General features: G+C 38.3%; 1 protein-coding gene across 1 annotated transcript; it reads left to right on the top strand.

Moving 5' to 3' along the window:
* Nucleotides 1-27,719, top strand: LOC111564037 (neurturin). The gene is made up of 4 exons (XM_023263368.3): nucleotides 1-383; nucleotides 10,599-10,660; nucleotides 17,981-18,143; nucleotides 24,246-27,719. The coding sequence occupies exons 1-4, from the start codon at nucleotides 353-355 to the stop codon at nucleotides 24,653-24,655; spliced, it is 666 nt and encodes a 221-aa protein (XP_023119136.1). The 5' UTR covers nucleotides 1-352; the 3' UTR covers nucleotides 24,656-27,719.
* The last annotated feature ends 258 nt before the right edge of the window (nucleotides 27,720-27,977 follow it).

Genomic DNA, 27,977 nt, shown 5'->3' with positions numbered 1-27,977 from the left:
ACTGTGTTCTACGTTATGTAAAGATGTAGCCGACACTCTGGGGATTTTTAATGCAACACGGAGGGATCATGTGATGGAGGAGTGACACGCACACATCGGTACGCGGAACTTCACGGCCCACCTGTCTGTCCTGCAGCGGGACAGCAGCTCCTGTCAGCAGGATCCGCCGCACAGCAGCGCTGCGCTCACATCTCCGTGCGTCCAGCCATGAGCAGCACCGCGCTCCGGACTGCGCCACTATGGCACACAGAGTAACCCGGACAGCACCGCAGGACTCCGCAGACAGGCTCCGAGCCGGTGTGGATTACCACAGAACAGGGACGCCTGCACTTTGTTTCTGACATTCACGTCCATGACCGGGAGGACGAGCAAACTCGGCAAAGGTAAGACTAGGAGTGAACCGCTGAGACAGCCGGACTGACCTGAGATCAGTGTCAAAGTTCCTGAAGACCGTCAGAGTCACTGAGCCACAGTGTGGAGACATCTGTGCCATGTCCTAAAAGGGTCAGTTTGATCCAGCCTACATGCACGTCTTAACAGAGAATAGTCAAACACTGGAAACTAAGCCCAAAAATGAAATGACTGAATCAGAAATGAATACTGTTTAAGGAGGTTATCATCACATTGCGATTTCATTGGCATCCCAGATTCTTCCTCGACTGGCCTACAGAAAACCTACCCAGGAATTAGTCAGTATGACCAAAACTGTAACTCTGTTTTCACTGGATAAGCTGCAAGAACAAATGAAAAACATACATTGTGTTGATTTGTAGAGATGGAGCTTCATGAGCCATAACTCAGATGTGTCCAGCTGCTAGGGTTGCTCTAAAAGTTTGATTTCTTTGTACATTATTTGGAAGAAACAACTGAGAACCTTAGAGCTGGAATCAAGCTCCTTCCATTCAGTAAATATGCTGCAGCTCGGTACCACTGCTCAAAGTTGGAGGTAGTTTTGTTTTGAAGGATTATATTCTGTGGCACATCTTGAAAGAAACAATAAGACAGCAGATGCAAAAATACAACTGTGCAAAATGCAGTAAATATTTATTCCTCCAAATTGTTTCTAAATATGGTGGGACTTGTCAAAGGATTTACAGTAGGAATACTCCTAAAACGTTATTGTCCCAAAGAGCTACAACTGTACTAGTTTCATGGATAAAAATTAGTTAAATGCATTATCACCACAAACTGATAGATATGTTGAGATTTCACTATGATGATTACCACTATGGTAATTACTATATTAAACTGTGTTTAACATAAAAAAAAAAAGCTGCGATTTTGAATTTAGTAAAACTAAGATCAGTATTTAGTGATGCCACATGTTAGTCTAGAAAATATCTCCACTGAACTTTTTTTTTTGGCTTTTTGCTGTACTGCATCTTGCAGCATTAGCAAAGTGGAGAACAATGTCCTTTTCAACCTTTTATGCTCTATAATTTCAGCTTTGTCTGCTTCTCATTAGCTGCATTCTTACACATAAGACAATGTGGATAGCAGCTCATATTGAGGACATAGATTCTGATTAAACTAAAGTTGACAATCACTCTGGGACGACATTACAGCCAATGATTTGTTGGACTGAGCTGCAGCTTAGCAGCAACTTGCTTTCCTGTCCAAGTGTCTATTTTAAGTACATCTCTGTAATGTGTTAAGGCAATATTTAACAGCTCTGTGTATCGCTTGCAGAACCAGAAGCTATTTGCCAAGAATGTGGGAGGAATTTATGACTTCAGATGCTTTCACTGAAGCTTTTATTAGGACAGGAGCATATAGGTTACAAAAGGGACAAGCAGATTAGCAGGCCATTGTTAAACATTTTAAATTTTTGGTTGACTATCAAGACTTTAATGTCTGGCTCTGCTCCGCATCTCTCTGAGCTTTGTCATCTCTTTCAGCTCACTGTGTTGTTTTATACACTGCAAGTCTGTCACTACTGTCCTACTTTGTGCTCTCAATTCCAGCTCTACTTCCTTTGATAATTACATTTTCCACAGTAAAACTAACTTTTACTTTATAATTTATATCCCTTTAAAGTCCCTCTCTGGTCGTTTATTAAACTCATAAAATCTAATTTGTGGGTATTCAAGTTCTACATGTAGAACTGTTTTTTCCCCCCATGAAATTATTCTCTTCCTTCCTTAAAATGGTTTAGATGTAATTCAGCACTGTAGCTTTCTTTAGAATGTCTAGATCTAGAAATGACCTGCCTCTCTCTGAATGCACCCATCGCTACTCGTTACAGCTCGAGCACACCAGCTCACCTATGAACTTACACAAGCTTACTGTCTTCAAACGTCAGGTTAGAGACTAGCTGGGGAACAAATTGGGGCAGGTAAAGAGAAAGATCTTTCATAAGATGTTAGTGGATCTAAAATGCCAATTAATTTTGAACTGAGAACTGTTGGATGGACAAATTAATAACTAAACTTCAGTCATACGTCAATAAGCCAGTGATGCTGGATGTGGTGGCTCAGCTTTCAGTGTAGTTTAGAGTTTTTCAATGCAGCCTCATGTCCATTGAAAACACAGAATGCATGGGCATCTTCTAGTGCAAAAAGTCTGAGTCAGTCACTGTGAAACTTTGCAACAATAGAAAATCATATTGTTATGCATATGAGGATGACTTTGAGGCATGTGTTTGATTTATGTTAATTAGCTTATATTAGCTTATTTGCATTACTAAACATTGTTTTATTATTTCTGTACATTTTCTCCTGATATTTACTTTGCCCTGTTGACAGAATAACCAAACAGCCTGCAGAGTAAATGTGCACCAGCCTGGCCTCTCACAGCAACACAGTCTGTAGATGGTTTTATTAAACCAGCCAGTTGTTAGCTACACTGACTGTCAGGTTTACCTAACTCACTAGGCTACAACTCTGAATGGCTCGCTAGAAAAATCATCAGTATTTACTGATATCATGGAGGGAGAGCCACAGAAGGGCGCTGTTCCTCCAAAGCAGACGCAGATAAAACAGATGTGTTACAAAGACAGATGTGGGAAATGTGTTCTGAATGTGGAAAAACATAAATACTAGCAGCAGCCAGTAACTGCTGTAAGAGAGAAACTCTGGTGTTTCCAGACCCCCACTCCCCATTCAGAAACCAGGGCAGTGATGCAAAGTGGATGAGTAAGACTTCAGGCTGGCAGAATGACAGTTCCCTGCTTTATTGCAACCCGTGCTAATGGTCAGCTCAAAATCAAGTTTGGTGGACATAAAAAAACCCTACAGCAGCATGTAGACACTGATCATCTATCACCTGTAGGAAGAAAACTCTGCCCTGCACCTCCTTAGCAAAATGACTGTTTTGTGTTTAGTATTGACATTTTTAAACTTCCCTGTTCACCTGTTTTGTGCCTTGAGATTAGATTTTATGTGTACTGTATTCACTTTGATTTCTTTGATTTGTTTCCATTTCGGGATATTAACTACACAAGCAGATTCATTAAGGCAATTTTAGAAATAACGACAAGCTAAATACACACTACTGTTCACGAGTTCGGGGTCTCTTAGAAATGTCCTTATTTTTTGAAAGAAAAGCAGTATTATTAAGTGAAGATGACATTTAATGAATCATAAATCCAGTCTATACATTGTTAATGTGGTAAATGACTATTCTTGCTGGAAACGGCTGATTTTTAATGGAATATCTCCATAGAGGTACAGAGGAACATTTCCAGTAACCATCACTCCTGTGTTCTAATGCTACATTCTGTTAGCTAATGGTGTTGAAAGCTAATTGATGATTAGAAAACCCTTGTACAGTTATGTTAGCACATGAATAAAAGTGTGAGTTTTCATGGAAAACATGAAGTTGCCTGCGTGACCCCAAACTTTTGAAGGGTAGTGTAATTTTAAAAAATATGAAGATTGTCCTAACTTTTCCTCTTTTTCATATAGACTTTCTAGCAATAGGAAAAATCTCAGGCATTAGTTTTAGTAATGGTTTTAAACACATTAACAGTCAGATGCAGCTGAGTCATGGAAACATGTTTTTGAGCATTTAAAAATCACCAAACACAGATGCATATAATGCAAGATTTGAATTGTAGCCTGTCTGAATGACTGACATATGTTGGGCTATTATCTGGATTTGTTAGAATAATGAGACAGTACACATGCACAAGTATTTCTGTGTAAATTGAGCTCCTTTAGTCTTATTTGGTTTATTTCACTTTAAGCTTCTAAATAAATCCACAGCATTGCCCACAATGAAACTGACATGAGACAGACCGTTTCAAGTAGTTTTGTCATTTTTGATGATCAGTTCTTGACCACAGTAAGTGTTGCCCCTCAAAAGTTTGAAATGCAACCATACTTTGGACTTCTTCTGAGACAGGGTCACCTTTCACAACCTCAGTCCACTGATGGGTCTCTGACATGTCAACTTCTGGAGGTCAATCAGACAACATTCGTAACAGAAATCAACATATTAATTAATGATATTTTATATGCATTTAAAGTCCCTCTTTGGTCATTTATTAACCTTTTAAAATTACATTCTTGTGCATCAAAGTTACATCTTAAACATTTTATTGTTCATGAAAATGTTCCCTTCCTGCGTAAAATGGTTTAGATCTAACTCTACACCGTTGCTTCTTTTAGAAAGCCTAACTGAACTGTCTATGAAGTCCTTGCCTTTCTCTCCATGCACCCCTCACTGCACTCATCTATGATTCTGCTGTACACAATTTTGTCACAACATTGGCAGAAACTTGTTCATAAGAAGAATAATGATACAGAAAGTCCCACCCTTAACAGTACTGGTCCTAATGAACCCTGGAAGTCTGAATCTGTGTTTTTCAAACTGTCATCACTGCAGTTTCAAGGTGGAAATACTCAGCCATGATGTTGACTGCTTATTTTGCACATGGTGTGTATTCTAGCACATGAAACACACCATATGGACATGTTAACAAGTAAAAAAACACACTTGACTTTTGCCAATATGTGCATCTGTTCTAGTATGTGAAAAAAATGACATTTATTCCAGCAATGTACATAAAAACAAACTGTATTCAGTTATTTTTTACATATTGAACTTCAATATTTCAAAAGAAAGATTCCTTTCTGTCTGATGTTGTCATGTGAGCCTATGATCTGGTCTGTTAAATTCATGTCTTAAATGGAAAGATGGCTTGGTGAAATAAATTAGTGTATTATAAAACTGTCTGTGTATGGGCTGAAAACTACCTGTTAATGAGTCAGTTTGAAAAAAAGTTTAATGCTACTGACAACATGCTGGCAATGTGGTACGTGCCACTATAGGTATACTATGCTGTAGGTCAGTCTGTCTTTATACATCATCACACAAGTGTTTTTATAATGTTATTGTCACCGCTTAAGAACAGCAATAATTCATGGAGAATGGAGAGCAGACAAATCTAATATTTCACTCAGTCTTATTCTCTGAACTCTGTGTAACTCAGACAAAACACAGCAACCCTCAGCATGTCAGGCCACGTAACTCTGGAAGAACTAATCATAGAGGAAGTGGATTCAGTTTGTCTATCTCTGATCATAAATTATAACTTCCAAAACTCAAATTGACTGCACGTTTACATCCATGTATGGCACTGGTATCACGTAGTTTTATTTCAGGCTGCAGCAGAAAGGTGTTCTGTGCCTGAGCTCCAGAGATGCTTGTTAATTAACATATTTGATCAGTAAGAGAGCTCTGCTACTGAAGAGATATTTGACTCCGAGAACTACACCATCGCAATCATGCTATGATATATAAATATAGGTATCTGTCCAACACTGTCAGTTTGTGTACACAGAATGAGCTCAACACAGTATTGTATGTGTGAGTTACCAGCATTTTTACAGTTTGAGACATACAGAGCTCAAGTGAAACACCTGAAAAAGAAGTTTGTTCAGTGAGACACATTTGAATCTGAACACAGCTGAAACGCCTCCCATACAGACATACTGTGAGATAAACAGTATTTGTGGCTGTGAGAGTTGACTTTGATTCAGACTGGTCCTGGTAAGCTTATAGTATGACCCTGTTGTGGGAAATGTGGTTCAAAACTGTGCCAGTAGAGGGTATCCCTGTCGCTGCTTGTCCTGAGGACACATTTCATCTCCATACTGGTACTCTGTTCCTGTCGCTGGCCCTGCATTCACCTTTTCAGTCTCTGTGACTTTTTCACACTTTAGTTTATCTGAGCTTTTAACTTTACGGGACCAAAAAAGAGCTCTGAGGTCATCCAATCAGCGGCTGCTTGAAGTACCCAGGTCTAAATGTAAACACTGGGGTGAGTGGACGTTCTCTGTAGCTGCACCCAGGCTCTGGAACAAGAGCACCATCACTGGCCTAGTTGTTTTTAAATCAAAATTCAAAACCTTCCTGTTTAAAATGGCTTAAAATGGTTATTTCTTTGTATATTTTAATGCTGTCTTATTGGTGTTTATTCTATTGTCTTATTGTACATATTACGGGCTGCACAGTGGCGTGGTGGTTAGCACTTCCCGCCTTGTAGCTAGAAGATCCCTGGTTTGCACCCCAGCCTTCCCGGGGTCTTTCTGCATGGAATTTGCATGCAGAAAGACCTCCATGTGCACGTGTGGGTTTCCTCCCACAATCCAAAAGTATGCTGGGGTTAATTGATTATTCTAAATTTGCTTGTAAGTGTGAGTGCAAGTGTGATTGTTTGTCCTGCTTTAAGTTACTGTACTGTTTTTAAGTTATTTTCTTGTTTTTTACTGTGAAACACTTTGGTCACCCTTTGGGCTGTCGTAAAGGGCTATGCAAAGAAACTTTGATTGATTTATTGATTGATTGGTAGTTGAACTTGTGTCTTATTTCAAATAGTCTACAAGATTGTGATCATTCTGTCTTCTTAAGAAGTTGTGTTTGTTTCACTGCATAACCCACCTTACCCGAATGAAAGATCATGCACCTTCTTCTATTTTTGAACATTAGAATATCTTACATTTCTCAATTTTGTATTTTACAAACCTAAGCAACAAACATCTGAGTTGAATATGAAGATGCCTATCATTGGCTTTCCATGAGTGAGCTTTGAACCAACACGGGCCTGTCATTTATTAGTATTTGTCATGTTGGAGCTGCACTGTTGCAGATTGTGTAAATCACTGCTGCTCTTTGAAATGTGAAAGCATGTGGTGGTGTGGTTCTCTGCTTGTGTACTTTGCTAAATCATGTGGAAAGGTAACGTGATTACTTGTGAAATATGAAGTCAGTTGAGTTCTATGAACACTGAGATGTGGGAATGATGGCTAAAAGCATTTTTGTAAATGGAGCTAACCTCATCCAGACTGCCTAGACAGTGACATCCTCCTCAGTGACTCATGTAACCTGGATCACGTACAAGTTTACAGTGTCAGTGTCAGGACAGTGTACTACAGCTGTTATGTTAGTGTGGCTGTTCCTGCCATATTAACTCTGGTATATTGGATTTTTCTGATCATTACTCAGCTTCTGCTTAAACAATGATTTTAATAATAAGAAAAATAATAAGTTTTGAGTGAACAGTAAGAAAAAAAATAAGCTCCTGCCACATGCCTGATGCTGAACCCCATCAATGTCTGTTCTGCAGTCACACTGGGAAAACAGACAGCCTTCACTTTATTTATCAAAGCTCACTTTATATGAAATGTCTTCTGGACATATCAAAAGCTTAGACAAGGTGTACTGGTTCACCTGTCTCTGTAGAGAAAAATGAATCAATACACCACCCGTCTAGCTTGCTGGCGTTCATAAGAGCTTCATTCACCTGACTGTCAAGTTGGTAGTTTCATCACTCTTATTTTTTTGCCTGTTCCATTTGATCTCAACAGAGAAGAGCAAAATGATGTACTACTCTAAATTCAATAAATTATTGTATTTATTTAATTTAGATCAAATATCTCAAATGACTGCACAGTGGCTCGGTGGTTATAACTGTTGTCTTGCAGCTAGAAGATCCCTGGTTTGCATCCTTGCCTGGGTCTGGGATCTTTCTGCATAGAGTTTGCATGTTCTCCCTGTGCATACGTGGGTTTTCTCTGGATACTCCGGTTTCTTCCCACAGTCCAAAAACATGCTGAGGTTAATTGGTGATTCTATATTGTCTGTAGGTGTGAATGTGAGTGTGATTGTTTGTCTCTATGTGTAGCCCTGTGATAGACTGGTGATCTGTCCAGGGTGTCCCCTGCCTTCACCCCAAGTCAGCTGGGATCGACTCCAGCCCCCCGCGACCCTAATGAGGATTAAGCGGTTTATAGATATTGGATGGACGGATATCTCAAATGCACCAGCGTGTTGTCCAACCACACTGAAAATTAAAAGTGTTACTTCTTTTGAATGACAACACTAAAAGACAAAATTTCCTGTCATAGCCTCATCTGCCAGCATCCCACTGCCATCTACAATAGCTCCAAAAACCTACGTGTCTCTGTAGTTTCGGCAGGTTTTGGCTAAAGTCCAAGAATAATTTGCCAATTTATGCTGCACTCCACCTGCCTGTGTATACTTGATGTGATCTGTTCTACTCTGGAGTAGCTGCCTGCAGGTTTGGCATTAGTCACTGCAGGCTATCAGTTACACACACAGTCAGTGTTGTGTAATCTGATCCGGATCTTCTCCTGCAGCCTGGTCACCATCCACATGTTACTAAAGTAGGCACAGAGTCTGTCTCAGCTATTTTTAGAAACATGAAGTTGTAAGACACACACATTAAAAGCATGGGATAATAAGCTTTACATTTGTGTCCACTTGTGTTGCTATTTTTACATCCTAGTTGATGTACAATGGATGTGTGTCATTTAGAAGGTTGCATTTACAGTATGGAAACATACATATGTGTCTCTCATTTTAACCAGCTATAAAGTGTAAAATTATAATCAACATAGCGAATTTGATCAGAGATCACTTTAGGGAAGTTGCCTGCTTTGCTCATTCTTTAAAGAACTTATGATGATGATGATGATGATGATGATGATGATGATGATGATGATGATGATGATGATGGTGATGATGATGATGATGATGATATTTTAATGGTCTGCTAGCTGTCCATTCTGTGTGTTGTTTAAGTACAACCTGGGGAAACAGAAGGGAAGGGGACTTTGGGGATGAAGGAGCAGTAGGAACATACAACCAATCGTTCTGGCCAATCACAAAATGTTCACACTGATTTTGTAGCAGTTCAAAGATTGTGTATTATTGTCACTGAAAAATGTATACAGAATATGTACATGTTGTTATTAGTTGCAGTGTGTATGGTTTACTTTCACTATTTGAAGGAGGATAAAATGTTTGCTTATTTAAGAAGTCAATAATTTCTCTACAACCGCATCACAGGTTGTAGACAAAACAAGGTTGAAAAAGTTCTGACTTGCAACTCGCAGACCTGCTCCACAGACCCGTTGACAAATCACACATCAGCAGCCAATAAATGCAAAACTGGATAAATTGCTTGGCCTCTGTCTGTCCCTGCTCAGAGGCTCCACATAGAATTTACTACAGTATCTTGAACACAACAGGAGAAAACTGTAGAAAACTTATAACTCATACTCATACTCAACTTATAGATCAGTGTCCTCAGTATGCTACAACAGTAGCCGGCAACACTAGATGGGAAACAATAAATAAATGAGTAAATAACAGACTCTGTCAAGACCAAAGACTGTAATAGATGAGACTGATTGCAAGTTTGAGTGAAAACACCAGACCCACAGTGGACAAGTTCAGAATCTGGTAAATTGCCTGCTCAAGTTTTAACTAACCAATGTAATTATCTGAATGTGAACCAGAGTGAACTGTCATCCATTTGTTTCTTTGAATATTAGAACAGGATTGTGGGCGTTTGGGGAGTTTTCACAGCTGCAGCATAAAGACTCAGGTGGTCAGGTGTGAAGTTTTCTGAATAGCATTTACTAATAGCGTCAGAGGGATCATAGTAAAATGTTCCCTCTAAATGCAGACACGTCTCATCAGAAGGAATTTATACAAAATGAGTAAAGTGTGTCAATCTGAGTGAAAAGGATTTTATAACTCTGGCTCTGTCCCTCTCTGCGTTTCAGCGATACGTGTTCAGAGATACTTCCTGCCTTAAACCTGCCGTAAAAAGTCTTAGATGTAACTCTTCACTGCTGTTTGCCTGAAAATGTACAAAAGTGTGAAGCCTCTCTCTCCACTCACCCCTACTCTACACTACACTACACATGTTTGAAAACTGGAAACCGATTAGAATGATTAAATTAAAAAGCTTGACTCTGAAAGCTGACAGGAGCAGTTCTTCAGGTTTGTTCTACATGAAACCGCAGAAATCAGTCTGTCTTTTTGAGACTGTTGGTACACTGCAGTATCAAGGTCAAACAGCTTGACTATGGTGTTGACTGATTATTTTTCTTCTCATATGTCTTCCAGCATTAAACAAAACACCATGTGGACATGTAAATTAAGATACAGAACTTGATTTTCACCAGAGGGCATCTTTGAGAAAAGTAAATGAACCTTGTTATAAACATGAATGAAACCCTCACACCTCATGAAAAATAATCCACGAGACATTTGAAAAGAACTGTTCCTTAGACCACTGAATAAAGAGTGCTGTTAAATGCCACAATTACTGTTTGTTTCAGATGGAAAATTGTGGTGGAGGCAGGAGACTTCGGCTACCCAGCATCACCTGAAGAACTGGAAGGTGAGCATAGACGTTCATGTCGCATTTCACAGTAAAGCAGTGTGTTTTGTCATCAGCTGGATGGTCCATAATCATTCTAGTTCAGCACATTTTAAGGTCTTAGATTGCACAATATGTAAGTAAACCAGCATCTTCTTTCTATTGTTAAAAAAAAGTTGAACGTCAAATGCAGGTCCAATACAAATCTGAGTCTTCTGCATACAAGTCTGACATGCTACACAGTCTACACAGCTACATGTAGATGTTTTCGGCATTTTATGTGATCTGTAACCCAATAGCATCAGGGAGGTGTGTGCTTTGGTCAGTCTGAACTACGTGAAAACATACTGACATAGAATGAATCCACAGGAAAATGGTGACAACTTAAAAAAAATACTGAACAACTTTTCACCTTGAAAACAATGACGTATAAGTGAACAGCAAAAACAGTCATTTCTGTTATCCCTGAACCATTGAAACAGAACCAATTCACTGGTGTCACAACAAATACTGATACTGAAATATTTTACTTAGGTTTAAAACTATTAATGGGGTTATTTTTCTAAACATACTCACTTGACTGTTAGTGTGTAAAACTGTTGCTCATATACTCTTCACCTCACTACACTGTTTTCCCCCTGTGTACTCAACACTGTCAGTGGATGTAATCTGTGTGGTGTCCAATTGTCCAGGATAGCTGTGATTCCAAGGATGCTGTCCTGTATTGACAATGGCCAGCACATTCTATCCTTAAAGTAGGGGGAGGCTATAAATTCCTTTTGGGAAGAAAAACATCTGATAATGAGTTTAAATCAATCTTTATTGTAGAACAACAAGATATCCTCGGTTAATTATTCTGTGTGATTTTGCTTTTTGTGGCTACTGGTATTTTATGGAATACCACAATTGTGCTCAAAATCTTTATTTTTCCAGAGAATGTTCAACATGCATCCTTGTATGTGTGGCACACAAAAGGCTGTGCTCATTCAGCCAAGACCTAATGTAAGGGGAGTTCCTCCATGGCTAAACAAAAGTCTCTCAGTGTCACTGTAGACCTCTCCTTAGTCCTGCCTAACAGAACTTTAAAGGGATAGTTCGGGATTTTTGACATGAATCTCTATGGCATCCCTATCATTAGTAACGTACACTCTCACTGTCTTACCCCCGACAGTGTCCCGTGAGCCGAGTTCTGGTCCGGTTCTGGTCGCGGCGAAAGTAGTCCGGCAGGTTTCCAGGGTCACTTAAATAAAACGTATTTCTTCTAAAAACAGCATGTGTTCAAAAGAGTGATTTATTTGCATCACAAAACCCATTTCCACGAAAAAGTCACACCACGTAATCACTTGGCACTACTTCCTGTCCCGTCGTATCAATGCGCGCTGTCCTCCAGCTGACTGCTGCGTACATGTGTTGATATCAACAACACATGCGCAATCAATGCGCGCTGCCTGGAGGACAGCGCGCATTGATACGTACATACATACGTACATACATATGTACGCAGCAGTTATCTTGTAATGTATTGAGGTGAAATTTCAAAATTGCTGATATAAACAAAGTCTTTATTTCAGGTTAAGGCTAGTGCTATGCTTCCTATGTTCATTCACATGTAAATTCAGTCCTCTCTCTAAATCCATGAGAGTTTGGTGGGAACCCTCCACACATGTCCATGTGCAGCCCAGAATTTGTGTCTGAACAGATTACAGGACATGTGCTACAGAGCACATGCTAAGCTACAATGTGTAGGCTCAGAATGTGTAGTGTAGCGACTTCAGGAAACAAACTAAAAGTCAGTGAGAGGCTGAGATCAGGCCAGGCTTCTCCTGTTTGACGGCCAAACATTCACTGAAATCCCAAAAATATATCTTATGCAGCCTTCATTGACAGAAAAATAATCAAGTTAATTACAATGTGCACAAATAATATCAGAGTCACACTATCACCAAAAAAAACTGCGACTCATTCACCCTCTCTGCCTCTCCCCACACACAGGTGAACAAGTTTTCAGTTCAACTAGACCTGTGAGGGTCACTGCCCCTATTCATGTGATCACAATACACACAATAATAAACAATATACAAACACTAATAACATACATACAGTACAAACCATTACAAACCTTACTAATGCTAGCAAAATCCATGACTTACTGAATATAAATAGGGCTTCAACATGTAGAAGCAACCTACTGTGTATGTACGGAGTGAAGTCCTCCAGTCAGCCCATAGACTAGAAAAGTGGAATAATACTAACAACTGCATGTCTGTTGGTGCCTGCAGCTGTATGTGAATATAATCCAGGCTGTAGGATCCCAATGTGAATGTATTACTACTATTCCCATCACTGTGCCACCTCAGGGGTCGAATTGTTAGAAGGTTTCAGGCAGTCTAAGGCAGTATGACCAACTCTTTCACTTGAAGCATCCTGAGTCTTTTACACTTTCTCTTGAATGAACAAATGTATGTGAATCAGGTGGAAAAGTAGGCTATTAGGATTTACTGTCAGGCTGTTGGGATATATGTTTCATTGTCAGTCAGTTTTCACAGCCTTGCCCATTTGATCTGGATCCTCAGTTCCTGCCAGACAATGCAGAGAAACTCATTTTATAAGTGATGCTAAAATATTAACTTTACCTGCACAGTGGAAAGGTGTCACGTGTCGGTTAAGTAATTAAAGAGGTGCTGGTGTTGGCGGTAGATGTCCCATGAGGCTGTGGAGACAGGACCTGCACAGAGCCAGACACAGGGAACCCAGACACAATTTCCATGTCAAAGCACTGATGGATCAACTTACCTAGAGCTGCACTCAGTTTCCACAATGTATGTAACATTGTATATCACTAAACTAAATGCAAATACTAAAAAAAAAAACCCAGAGTGGCATGACTCTTGGGATACAACGTTGCTGGTCAGTCAGTCTCCACAGACTCAAATATATCAATGACTCCTTAGATGAATTGTCGTTAAATTAGGTTTAGACAACAATGGTTTCAACAGAATAGACTCTGATGCCTTTTTTCCTGAATTTTCATGTAGCTGCCGCTAACAAGTCAACTTTTTCAGCCTACCATGAGATGGACTGACATGAAATTTGGCACAAACTTTTATGGTTTCCAGTGGAGCTTTTGTACACAAGTAGCAATGCTCAGAAATGTTTTTAAGGGTGAGGACTATGTACATCTATCTATCTATCTATGTATGTATCTATGTATGTATGTATCTATGTATGTATGTATCTATCTATCTATCTATCTATCTATCTACATATATATATATGTATATATATATATATATATATAATATTCACGCTGACATCTGTTGTTCTGTTACTCTATTGCTCTTTGAATCTGACTCTGTAGATGTTTCTTTGTAAACTTGATAACTCAAGAATGGTACATAGAAGACATATATATATATATATATATATATATATATATATATATATAAAAAGATTAATTACAGGGTTGCTGTGGATTCATTTCGATTAATCACGATTAAATATCATTCATTTTTAATCTATATCAATCGTGTTTCATTTTCAGACAATTTTCAGATTCAAGAAAGAAGGGAATATATCTGCACTTAACATGTTTATTCAACACCTGTGCTTCGATGAAAAGAAAACTCCTTCCTGTAGTGTTCATATTACTGTAAGTTGGTGGACTCTTCCATCTTTGGGGGTTTTTTGTATTCAAAAAGAGGGTCAACATGTTGTATAGTGCAGGGGTATTCAACTAAAATTCAAAGAGGTCCAGTCAGAGAAAATGTATTAAAGCAACGGTCCAGAAAATCTTAATATCTAATTTGAATTAGTGTGATATATGTTGATGTAACCTGGTAGTTTTATTAGTGTCTGCATGTAATCAATAACTAACCATCAAATCAAATAAATTCAGTACAGTTCAGAAACATTTTGACAGCATTTATTAATAAATAACTTTTGATATAACCGTACATCTGAAAATAAAGTGAAAAATAATGACTGAACAACCTGAACCAACTTATATACATCTTTAACAATACCTAAATATCCAAAAATTTAAACAGTTGAACACTTTTACATTTTTTTCTCTTATATCACTCCCCTTATACTCCTGCTGCTTAATGGGAGAACTGAGCTGCCAGTATTCTGAATCGTGGTCTGAATGGTGTCAGGGTCATTCCCAAACACATTTAGAGCTCATTGATGAGTCTGGAACCATATTTAGTTTGGATTATATTCATAGTTGAGAAGCTGGCTTTCAGCTGTATGTTGATCCAAACATGGTCAACATGTGCAGGGTGACTTATTACTCTGCCAAGGAGTGCGGCGGAGTTATGTGACGATCGGCGTACGTTTGTCTGTGAATCTGTCTGTCCGTCTGCAAAATTACTCAAAAACAGATAACAGATTTGAAAGAAATTTTCAGGGAAGGTCAGAAATGACACAAGGACCACCTCATTAGATTTTGGCAGTGATGCAGCTTATAGTCTGGATCCACGGATTTGTTCAGGGCTTTCCATTGCGAGATACAACGGCCGGCACGGCGTCACCGTAACCATGACAACAAGTAAACGCTGTTTCAGTTCCCTGCATCAATTCACTCGACCCACTACATATTTAGGTCACGCAATTAGGTATCTGTACTAGGTAACGTACACATGTATAAAACATGCCTGTGCTCACGCAAGGTAAATTTTTATTTATCCAGTTAGCTTGTCGATCTATATTAAATGGCCAGATTCTATGTTGCTGTGATTTCTGAATAAACAAATTGAGGAATGAACAGTCTTGGTGGAGCACTGCACTCTCTGAGTGCTTTTCTTGTTTATCTTTTTGTCCGTCCTCCTCTCGTCTGTCCCTCACCTGGTTTCTGAACTCAACTACGATGTTTAGCGGCTGGAATGCAGAAACCAATTCATTGGCTGAGTAGCGTTACGTGGGACTGCTGAACTCGTACCTAATCGGACTGTGTGTTTCCTGAGTTGATAAACTAATGCCGTAAACGCTGGAAAAGCTGCACCGGTAAAATAGAAGACCCATCAAATTTAAAATACCCAAAATGTGTTGCCAGACTCAGGGATTTTGAGTCATCCTGCACTGCACATGCATTAATTGCGTTAAAATTTTTAATCTGATTAATTGTAGTGCTGGATTAATCTGTGTTAAGGCGCTAATTTTGACAGCCCTAATAAATACCAATTCTAAATGTCTGTTAAACATTTTCTCCAAGTAAACAACTTTAAAATGCGAGATTTGCAGTGTGCAAAGACAAAACATAATGGTATGACAAAGCTTTTGTTATTGTTTTATTTAAATAAATACATTTGCAAACTGGTTTAATTAGGACAGTGAGGTGCAAGTAATTCATAGTCAGACTTGCATATTTATACCACATGTATCCCAATGTTGAGATTTTCTGATTAAATTTAATTCTTTAAATGTCTGAATTAATAAGGTAAAACTGTTATTTTTTAAATTTTGTTTTGTTTTTAGTAAAAGCTGTGTTAATAAAAGCATTTGAGAACTAACTATTCATATTGTGATCATACAGTCATGGACAAAAGTATTGGCACCCCTGGAATTTTTCCAGAAATTTTCTCCCAGAAACTTTTGGAATTACAAATGTTTTTGGTATACATGTGTTTATTTCCTTGATGTGCATTGGAAAAACACAAAAAAGCAGAAGAAAAAAGACGAAAAAAGACAAAATTGACATAATTTTACACAAAACTCAAAAAATGGGCAGACAAAATTGTTGACACCCTCAACTCAATATTTGGTTGCACATCCTTTGAAAGGAATAACTGAAACCAATCGCTTCCTAAAACCATCAACAAGCTTCTTACACCTCTCAAATGGAATTTTGGACCATTCTTCTTTTGCAAGCTGATCCAGGTCTCTCAGATTTGAAGGCTGCCTTCTTGCAACAGCAATTCTGAGATCTCTCCATAGGTGTTCAATGGGATTTAGATCTGGACTCATTGCTGGCTACTTCAGAACTCTCCAGCGCTTTGTCTCCAACCATTTCTTGGTGCTATTTGAGGTATGTTTTGGGTCATTGTCCTGCTGGAACACTCATGACCTCTGACGCAGATCTAGCTTTCTGGCACTAGGCCGTACATTGCGGCCCAAAATATTTTGATAGTGTCTAGATTTCATGATTCCTTTCACACCATCAAGGCATTCAGTGCCAGTGGCAACAAAACAATCCCAAACATCTTTGAACTTCCACCATGTTTGGCTGTAGGTACTGTGTTCTTTTCTTTGTCGACCTCATTCCATTTTCTGTAAACAGTAGAATGACGTGCTTTTCTAAAAAAGCTCTACCTTAGTCTCATCTGTCCACAAAATGTTCTCCCAGAAGGATTGAGGCTTACTCAGGTACATTTTTGTAAACTCCAGTCTGACTTTTTCATGTCTCTTTGTCAACAGTGGGGTTCTCCTCTGTCTCCTGCCATAGCGCTTCTTCTCATTCAGATGACGACGTATGGTCCAAGCTGACACTTTTGCACCCTGAATTATAGATATTTCAAATCATTCATGTGACTTTTAATGTGGCATCGACACTAAGTTAAATAGTTCTGCAGTTTACAGTCAAAGCTACAATAAATTTTAGACTTTTTACAGAAAGTTGATGGTTTTAGTCCCACTGCAGGTATGCCACATTCCAAGCCTGATGCATGCATGTTTATTCCTAGCTTGTAATCTACATACTCATCTCTGATTGAGCAGGTATTTTCTCACATGACCAAAATAAGTGTAAAAAAACAACCCAGAAATGGCATTTATATATTCCTAAATACTTCTCTAAATGGTGCCTAGGGACTGCTCCATCTGCTGCACAAAATCTGGAGGGGGTGCTCCTCTGAGCTGAAAATGTGGAGGGACTCATAGGGCTGTCCTGTGCACAAAGTCTATGCCTAGGCATGAATGCCCCCTGTTGTTGGCTATCTGGAATAGTGTTGTGTGAATCAATCTGAGCCACTATTTGTTTCCCATTTACAGAGCCAGGGCTGTGTATAAACACCACAGAGAGTGGACCATGAAGAGATATTTCCTGAATAAGACACAAAATGTATTGGATTAGAATAGCTTCCTCTACCTTTAAAGCATAATTTGATACTTCTACCCTGCTTAAGCTCCATTAGTTTCCAATTAGTGATCTTGTGTTTTTTTTGTTGTTTTTTTTGCCTCCACAATGTGCTCCTGTGAATATCATAAAACTTAACCACATGTATCTTGGCAATTGCAAATTCTTTCCTGTTGATCACGATGGTTTTACTATGAAGAGAGAGAATCAGTAAAAGGTCTGACCAGCCAGCTATCCTTCTGACCAGAGCTGTCCCTCGATGTTCCCAGGTGATGCTGTGGGTGGTGGCTTCATTGCTGACTCTGGTGGAAGATGTGTTTTCTAAGGAGGACAACAAAGAAGCTCGGTCAGACCTCCAACGGTCCTCTTGGCCTCCTGCACAGCATCTAGAACAGGAAAGCAGCATCCACTCACCCTGGCCTAAGGCATTTGGTAGCTATTTCATTTTGTTATTTCATCAGCACTTTATCAGAATGGTGTCAAGTTGTTTTTTAACCCATACAGACAGTTTGACATGGATGAAGTTCAGTCAAACACTAAAATAAAAACTCAATGAAGGTCTCAGATGAAGGAACTTCATCGCCTAAGACTAGACTTCATTCTTTGCCTGTGATTTTATTCATATGGCTTCACCTAACATACTGTCATTAATAACCAACAGGAATGCTCAGTTCTGCAGAATTTCAGAGACAGGTGATGGATGACCAATTAGATAGATAGATAGATAGATAGATAGATAGATAGATAGATAGATAGATAGATAGATAGATAGATAGATAGATAGATAGATAGATAGATAGATTGATAGATAGATAGATAGATAGATAGATAGATAGATAGATAGATAGATAGATAGATAGATAGATAGATAGATAGATAGATAGATAGATAGATAGACACTTTATTAATTGTTAATCCCGAGGGAATTCAAGAAGAGGGCAAACTTCTAATAAAATATGTAGAGAACAGAGATAAGATTTGATTTGGCCCTAAATTAATCCAACAGATAACTTATGATTGTTTTGTCCATTGTCTCCAAGTTGCAATTTTTCCTTCAAACGAAACAATAACATACATTGTCAGTGTGAAATAAGAAAATTGCAAATCTTTCACAATGAGTAAATATTCACCGTCATGATGAAAGTGCAAATGTAAAAGTAATTTCCCTTTATTAAAATCTTTTATTGTCAATGTGTGAATGGATTTTGATAGAACTTTCTTGATTGCACATAACAGGTTGTGAACTGATTTCTATTTAAAATAGTGAATATTTTCCAGGAAAATCCAAAAGATGTAATGTTTATGCTAGCTGCCCAACAGTGCCCGCTAAGGATGTGCACAAGGCCTTGCTAAGGTTGCCTAAACAGCAGCCCATTTGCCCTGTTTGGCTGCATAAATACAAGTCACCCAGACTTGCTAAAGTTAGATCAAGTTAAATCACAATTTATGTATTTTTGATTGGTTGCCTCCGTGGCTTGGTGGTTAGCATTTTCGCCTTGCAGCTGGTGATGGCAGATATCGATATCGATATCGATATAGCCTATAGTCTATAGTCTTAAATGTAGTTTACAGCCAAACTGTTAAACAGCTAAACTTCTATTACCTCATCTATTAACATAATACTTACCGGTCATGTTCAGTCTTATCTATGCCATGTTTTGGTCGATGCCAGGATGCTCACTTGTGTCTACCTATAGTGCAAGTAACAAAGTAACAGGATGCTGACTGCAGTTCATTTTGTCATTAGCAACAAGGTTTTCTGAGTGTTACACCTCGAACAGAGAACAATGCCCTAGTGTCAGACTCCTTAAGACATCCCCAGGGGTCCTGTGTTCATGCCCCAATGGGTCAGAGCAGCTTTAGAGCACAACGGGGACTCACACCATATTTGGCAGGTGACTTTAATGTTGTGTAATGTGTCTGATCGATGGACATTCACCTCTTATCTGAATAGCTGGATGTAGTGTGGGTATAAGCCTGCCATTGGCTGTGCATTTCTCATGGCTTTCTACTTCCCTTTTGCTATCTGCTTCTTACTATTTTCAAAATCCATTTTATTATGAGAAACAACAACAATAATATCGGAGCAGCGACCTATCATAGTAAAAATGTCAAGCTCTGTGAGGATTTGGACTGTGCAATGAGGCAGGGTAGCCTCGTTCTTTGAGAGAATTGTATATTTCAATGACAATGCTCATTTCCCTGCATACAAATGTTCCATCAAAACAATTTCCCTGACACTATTTTCCAAGAACACTTTTTCGGTTAGTGTAGAGTATTTTAATGAACAGGTTTGATGGACTATGTTGAAAACACTGGTCCCAAAGTAGAACCTGTAAGGAACAAAAATAAGTACACCCAAAACTATCACAATAATAATAAAATTTAAATATATTTATTAAATAATATAGAGTCATTATCTAATATCCTGATAAGGCTAATTACATGACTAACGCTAATAAAAATCCCCGTGAACAACCTGGGTTGTGTTTAATGTAAAATTGCAGGAAATTGGTTAGGCAATTTAGGAGACTGTAAAACTTCATGAACATTTGAGAGGTTACAAAAGATGAAACTTGACAGTGTCCAAGAGCACAACCATTGCTCAAAATAGATTTATTTGGATCAAATGAGGTCCAGCATATTTGATCTGTACCTCTCAAGAGGCTTGACAGGAAAGCGATACTCTAACATGACAGTGATTCCACACTGCAACAACCACTCTGGGTTTTAAAGGAGAAAAAAGGGATTACTATGACCTGACCAAGTATGTCATGTTAAAGAATACCTTTAAGCAACTGAAAAAAAATGGTTGGAATGACAGAACATCTCTCTGCAGATTTGTGATGGATGGGTATGAGCCATACAAGCCATGCCCAGGAGGATCTATCTGTCATCAAATGAGAGCCAGGAATAAGAAATTTTAAAAGAATAAAAAGAAAGAAAGAATGGAATTTCATGGATAAGAGTGTGCTTACTTTTGCTACATTAAGGTTTTACTTCAGAGCCTGTATTTTTAATTATATGTAAGATCAAATACCCTACAACTTCAAAATAATAGAGATATTGTAAAATGATGAAAATGATGAATGATTACGAATTGTGACATTTCACAGTGATGTTCTCAGTTATTACTGCATACAATACAGCTGCCAGACCTGAACATACTGTATATATTCAGACATTTGAAAAAAGAAATGATGCTGTTGTTGTCGATAATCCAAAAAATAATCAATGAGCTACTGTACTTTTATCATAAATCATGCAGCAGGGAAAGTTGAAGTGGTCAGTGCTCAGGGTGCTGTCCTGTGATGATTATTAGCCAGAAACTTGTTGGTTCCCAATGTGATTGTATGGAATTGCAAGAACAGTGAGGAAAACACAGAGATCTCATATTATTTAGTGAATAGGCACTTTTCATAAGACATGCTCAGTGGGAACACAAAGTATTTTCTTCAGTATAGGAGCTATGTAACACTGGCTTCCTGTAGACATACAGTGAGGGGTTAACTCAGAAAAGGCACTCTTTTTCTTCTTTATTACTCCATGATGTTTCTGTGCAGTTCAGAATCTTTCAGAAAACAAAACTTCGTATTTCTATGGTCATGGCCATAAAATACAAGCATGCCACTACTGGATCACTTAAATAGCCCCTGGAAATTTGTCTGGTAGCTTTGAACACTGAGTATGGCCTGGTATGGTCAGCTGAGGGAAGGCCCCTGTGTACAACAGGCTAAAGCTCATCAATCCACTGTGGAGGTTTCTGTTATGCATCATAGCTGGCAGAGAAATAGAATCAGCGCCTGTGGAATGTATGTCTGTTTAATCTACTAGTTGGTTTGGTACACAGCACTTCACACTTTTTTGTTTACTAAATAATTCCGTAAATGTTCATTCATAGTTTTGATGCCTTCAGTGAGAATCTACAATGAAGAAAATAATTAGGATAAGAAAATAAATGTTTTGAATCCAGTATTTGATGAGACATGCATCCTCTCCATAACCTAAAATATAGAGGAATTAAACAAAGATTAATAGCTGTTCCACTAACGGTTTATCACACTTTATACATGTGGTGCTCTAAGTACTGTTTCTTAAAGTTTTATAATGATAATATATGATGGAAATATTGCAGATACAAGCATGACACTAAGAGTATATCCTAAATTAAAAAAAAACAATAATGATGATTAGTGCAGTTAGACACGATTGCCTGAACATCTCCCCATTCAGTTGTAACATGAAATAAAATAGCTTTATGATTACATGAAATAATGCAAATCTATGTGGCATGTTTTAACATGGCTGAATATGTACTTGAGCAGGGTTTGACCGAGACAGCCCTGTGCACTTTGCCTGGGGAAGACTTCTTTGCATTTTTCTGTTCTTTTTTTTCTTCATGATTACAAGTTTTCTTTTCATAAACATCAAGGCATGAACTGACAAGCCCCTATGCTGCTGTAAATGAGCGTGCTGCCAGGGGAAAATACTGCATGGAGGCATTTGGAGAATGAACAGGGCAAAGCCATCCCCAGGTCAGGAAGCAGGAGTCAGTCAAACACCTGGGCACAGCCGAGTGCTTAAACCTTGTTTAAATGTTCCTGGCAACTGAGAAAACAACTTGTTGGAGTTGAGCCAGCAGCTCTGGTACTAACCCCTTACAGTGACAGTTCATTTTAAACCACTCTGCTGATGACCACAGGAATTTCACTCCCTGTTTCAACACTCATGTCTGCTTTCAATTTAATAACACGTTTTCCCCTGCTAACTCATAAAACTGCTTTCTAATCCAGAACATAAACTAAAGTGTGAGAAATTTCTCACCTTTTAGTCTCCAAAAGCCATACCACTGTGTCTTATTTCACCACTGCAAGTCCTCCTAAAGAGTTGACACTAGAAGCTACTTCTAAAGGGATTTGCTCCCTTTGTCTACACTGATGGTTTGACAGGTCACCAGGCAGATCCAATAATCAGACATACTCAAAATGGAAAGATTCTAAATGAAATTCATTGCTCAAATGTTTAGTTTAAAAAATCTGCTGCAAAAAAGTAATATCAGTCAAACACACTTAATGTCCAACCAATGTGGAAGTGAACATCTTAGCCAAGGGAACAGTTCTGACAGTCAGTATAACTAGGTCAGTTGGTCAAGACCAACTTTTACATGTTACATGGATTTCTGACTATGACCTCTGGTATCTGTGTAACTGTTGCTTTATGTTTGTGTTATAAACATAAAGCCCCGGTAACTGTACTGACTAACTCATCAGAGTACAGTTGCCCAAATGCCAAATATGGTTCATACAAGAGAAACTTGAAGTTTGAGAGCACTTTAACATAAGAACAAAGGAACAGAAATGATACAAAATGTCTTTGAAAATGGGTTTTGCTTGAGTTGTCTGAATAAATCAGTTACCTTGGTATTTCCATGCAATCATACATTACTTTCGTTTCAACCTTTACATTGCCGAATATATATCTAAAGTCAAAATTGTGATGAAATTAGATATTTTATGAGACTTTATATCTTTTCATATCACATATTGCAAAATACTGCAGTTAAAATGCCTTCATTGGTCTTACAAGCTGCAGTACATGAAAGATGAAAGATTCTGTATCTGCACATGTATCTCAGTGAACCAGTCAACCACGCTGTTATTTCCTTTTCTATGCATAACCCTTATGTACCCATTTATATTCCATCAATATTTGCCTGTAAATAAAGAATCAGTCATTGTATTCAGCCCTAAAAGAGGCACAAATTGTCATCCAGAGTGAAGCAGTATTACATTTCAAGCTTTATGTTTATATGAACTGATCAAAGGATAATGTGCAATATGTAATGAAAAGTGTTTCTCATTGCACAGACTATCAATAAAAGATGGACGTAGTGAATGGAACATCACCCATTGGTGTCTGGATTGTCATTTGGAAGCCTCGAAATTTGAAATTTGTTTTTGGTCATGCTGGTGTTGTGACGTCGAGTGTAATGAGCGAGGGGTGGATCTAACTAAAAATTCAAGGACACTACACATGGTGATACAGTCGTAAACCTGTCAATCACAACATAGTCCCGCCCCTTTCCTGCCTTATTTTCTATTATAGTAATTGGGACCATCATTTACCAAATAAACATTGTGCTCTATTGAACGAGACTTAGAACTAGTGACTGAGGTCATGAACTCTTTAGGAAAATATTTACTGTTACATCAATATTTTATTATTTTCATGTCGACATGTGGACAGTCTCAATTCTTTCTATAGCCAGAAAAATCACCTACTGGCTGTGCATTTTTAAGACACTTCTGCACACGCTTTTCAGACTCTGACACTTCAGTTTCCCTCAGCTCTAAACCATAATAATAATAATAATAATAATAATTTAACTGAATAAATAATCTCATCACAAACATTTAGACAATCCAGTTTTTCTTTCTGTTCTTAAATTCCCATGAAAACTTCAGTCTGTGAACAACATTTGTTTGTTGGTAAGCAAAGAACTGTCTCCCCATGTGCGTTTTCTTCTCATTGTAGAGGAGTGGTTACTGATGCAGAAGGAGGAAATCCAGCAGGACAGATGGCGACGCTCCCCTCGTGACCCAAACTTACCCAGGACATCAAGGAGGAACCACAAGAAAGCCAAGAGCAGCCGTGACTGCCACCTGGAGAAGAAGGAGATGCGGGTTCGGGATCTTGGCCTCGGTTACGACTCAGACGAGATAGTCCTCTTTAGGTATTGTGTTGGCACATGTTATAGTTCTCGGAAGAACTATGATGTGGCCCTCAAGGCTCTGATGAGCAACGGGAGAATCTCCAGCAAGAAAGTCAGCAGTCAGCCCTGTTGTCGACCCACCCGCTATGAGACTGTGTCCTTCATGGACGCTCAGACTACCTGGCAGACAATTAAATGGCTTTCAGCGGCCAACTGCAGCTGCGTGGGCTGATTGCAAAGAAGAGAGTCTATCTGCAGAACACATACACGGATAAGCTCTTATGCGAAGAGCAGGATGCTCTAAGAAGGGACTTAACCCAGGTTGATGTGGCCTCAGGCAGGGGCCTGGTGTTCACTCCACTCATAGCTGGGCTGTTGGTAGTGGAGCTTTAGATAGCGTTTGAGGCTGATGACGGGTCATCTGGATGACTGCCAGCAGTCAGGGGCAGAGGAGGGTTTCATTATTAGTCACCAACAATAAGCAGAGTGGAGCAAACTAGCAGTTCGTCCAGTCAATGGTGGTTTAGACTTTGTGCCCTTCATTCAGCCTATTTAATTCAGGTGATGGTGGTGCAGTGCTCTGTAGCAGTAACGTTGGAGGTCCTCCACCCTTTGGCAACAGAAGCCCTGAGTTGTCCATTACATTTGTAAGTGTGCAGCTCAGCTATCTCACCAAAATTCATTACGGTTAATTGCTAACTTCTGTGTCATTTTTGAGTTGGAGGTGATGATTTCAGCAGTAAATAGTTTATGAATCAGCTGTTTAGCTGATGTGTTTACTGTTCCTCAAGTAGAGGCCAGTATTAGGAAAAGCAAACTGTATCTGACTGAAACATACAGACTCCAGTAGGTATGAAGGGTAACTTAATTTGGGTTCAAATATTGTTATTTTTAGCCAGTTAATAAACAGAATTTGCCTTATTATTGCTTATCCTAAGAATTTTAAGGAATCTTGAATTTGCCCAAAGTCTAAAAGACAAAATCCATAGTCCAAAATATTTTGACACAAATTACTTTGCAAATTTATTTTGAAAGTACTATTTCCTAATTTAGGTTCATGTATAAATGCTTCAAGAAAAGCAAAGTGTAGATTAGTAGGTATGAATGACTTGGTGCTCACAAATTTATAATGTTTGCCCTTTATGCTGGATGCTTAACAACAAACTAAACTTCAAATCATCTGCAATATAGACTTTCTTCTGAATTAGTAACAGCCTTGGCACTCAGAATGTTTTAGCAAAATGAAGTCCCTTTTGTCTGAACTACTGCTTAAGTCATGAAAGTTCTATTTTTTTTTCTTTCTGTGTGTTATATCATTGCAATACAACAATCAACAGCCCAACCTAAAATACAAATGCAGCTTTAGAAGTTGCAAACATTGGTTTATATGCATAGTGATACATTTCAACACTGACATTTTCTTAAAGCAAGATTTTCTTCAGGACACAATAATCACAATATCTTAAAAAAAAAAAAAAAATGGATATAATGACTATTTTTGTTCATTTAAACACTACTCACAAAAAATCCACACCACAGTATCGTTTAAACATTTCTGTTTTCCTTGCTTTTTTTTTTTTTTTTTTTACAAGCTATAATACTTCAATGTTATTTGTCAAAAGTCAGTTATCAGTGAAACTCCATTAAGGAGCCAAACGTGATTTCGGGATACTTCTCAATCAAGTCCAAACAGCATGACATTAACAACCTCAGATCAACCAAAAACTCTGTTTAACCTGTTTAAAGACCAAATACTATGATGTTATGACATGCTAATAAGAACTTGAAAGTTTATTGTAGTTTTTTGTTTAATTTTGTTAAGTTTTGTTAAGACAATGGTCTTCATAAGACCAAAAATTGCTTTCACCATGTGATACAACTCTACCTTTCCTTCCAGGGCAGCTCCATAACGTACTCAATGCTAGTCAGTCTTCCAATGTCCACAGTAGTCTCTCTGTCTCAGACACACACAGCAGTCGATAGAGAGAGACTGAGGTGCTGACATTTTTGGATTAGGAATACAAAAATACATTGTTTAATTTAGTTGTCTGACATGTATAATACTTTACATGACCCCATTAACTTTCCAAATTCAACAGACAGATCAGCTCATAACATGCTGTTCTCTGGCCAACTATGCTAATTGTAAATGTCACAGTAGTTCTGGAGTACTTGTTACAACACAGCCTGTTTACATCTCTGTCAGCAGTCTGTTGTAGGATGCCATCACAAATATAGTCGCTAGCCAACCATCACTCAGGAGGACAGCTTTTCACCACAGTGTATTTTCACATCAGGGTGAGACATGATACCTCTCACAACCACGTGACCTGTAGTTTAGACAAACAAGTGTAGGAAACCAGTTTGAATGTGATTCCTTGTGTTACTGCAGTGGTGGGCTGCAGGAATATTACATTTTTATGTGTGGCTGTATTTGTCATTGCTGTTCCACAATTACCTGAAAAACAATCCATGAAACAAACTAGTTATACTACATATATGTTACATTTCTCATCAGCACATTGCTGGTGAGATTGCAACAACAACCACTAAATGATATTGACTAATTACATTATAGGCAAAAGTTTGCAATTTCTGTGCTCAACATTTTCACCACATTATGTGCTGATTATTTCATCTTTGCTCTGTTACACAGTCTATATCAGTATTTTTGTTACAAACTTGGCTCCACTCATGTGTGCTGCACATTTATGAGACTTGAGTGGGTCATATATAGCTCAACATGAAAAGCATTTGCAGTCTCCAGTCCTTCCACATTTGACTAGTAAAAAGATTTGGACCCTGACCAGTGGTAAAGTTTACAATGTAGTATCACATATCATATGCAGAAATATTTCTTTTGTACATGCAAGCACTCTAAGACAGTATTCATTCAGCTTTTTGTGTTCAACTGCATTGAAAACTAGTCTATAAATATTGAAATGAAGCTCAGTTGGACATTTATAGTCTGTTTTATAGTTTGATTCTTGGCAGTATATACCTCTGAAGAGAACGGTTCCACAGATAACACTGGGATAACAAAGCACCGCAAGACATTTTTTGTTTCCACTATTGGTTCTGCTCACTAAAAAAATCCCCTATATTTTCTTTTTTCTTCATTTGCTGTTGAGAATCATGTAAATAATGCTTATAGCCACGTTCACAGAGTCTAAAACTTGTTTTTAATTACAGTAACTTCAGTCTTTATATATACACATGTGGGTATTATGAAGCCAAATAGAAACCATCCACCAAATTTTCAAATAAAATGATGACAAATAAAGGTCCAAACACCATCCTACTACTTGTGTTTCTATGGTCCACAATGATCTCAACTTCTGTCTGACGGAGTACATTCAAATCATTTGTAGAACTCTACAACTTTCAGCTTAACAATATACACTCCCTTCCAAAAATATTGGAACAGTGAAGCCAATTCCTTTGTATTTGCTGGAGACTGAAAACATTTGGGTTTGACATCAAACGATGAATATATGAAAAGAGATCAACATTTCAGCTTTTATTTCCAGGTATTTACATCTGAATCTGATACA

The sequence above is a fragment of the Amphiprion ocellaris genome, chromosome 2 (assembly GCF_022539595.1).
Source record: "Amphiprion ocellaris isolate individual 3 ecotype Okinawa chromosome 2, ASM2253959v1, whole genome shotgun sequence".
NCBI lineage: Eukaryota > Metazoa > Chordata > Actinopteri > Pomacentridae > Amphiprion > Amphiprion ocellaris.
The sequence above is the reverse complement of the archived record's forward strand: the minus strand, read 5'-3'. Positions and strand labels throughout refer to the sequence as shown.

What these genes read in the sequence shown, in the direction of transcription:
- LOC111564037 (XM_023263368.3), top strand. Translation starts at nt 353, where the DNA reads ATGACCGGGAGGACGAGCAAACTCGGCAAAG. An exon ending in ATCACCTGAAGAACTGGAAG is followed by an intron (nt 10,661 to 17,980) that starts GTGAGCATAGAC and finishes CGATGTTCCCAG; the next exon opens with GTGATGCTGTGGGTGGTGGC. An exon ending in ACCCTGGCCTAAGGCATTTG is followed by an intron (nt 18,144 to 24,245) that starts GTAGCTATTTCA and finishes TTCTCATTGTAG; the next exon opens with AGGAGTGGTTACTGATGCAG.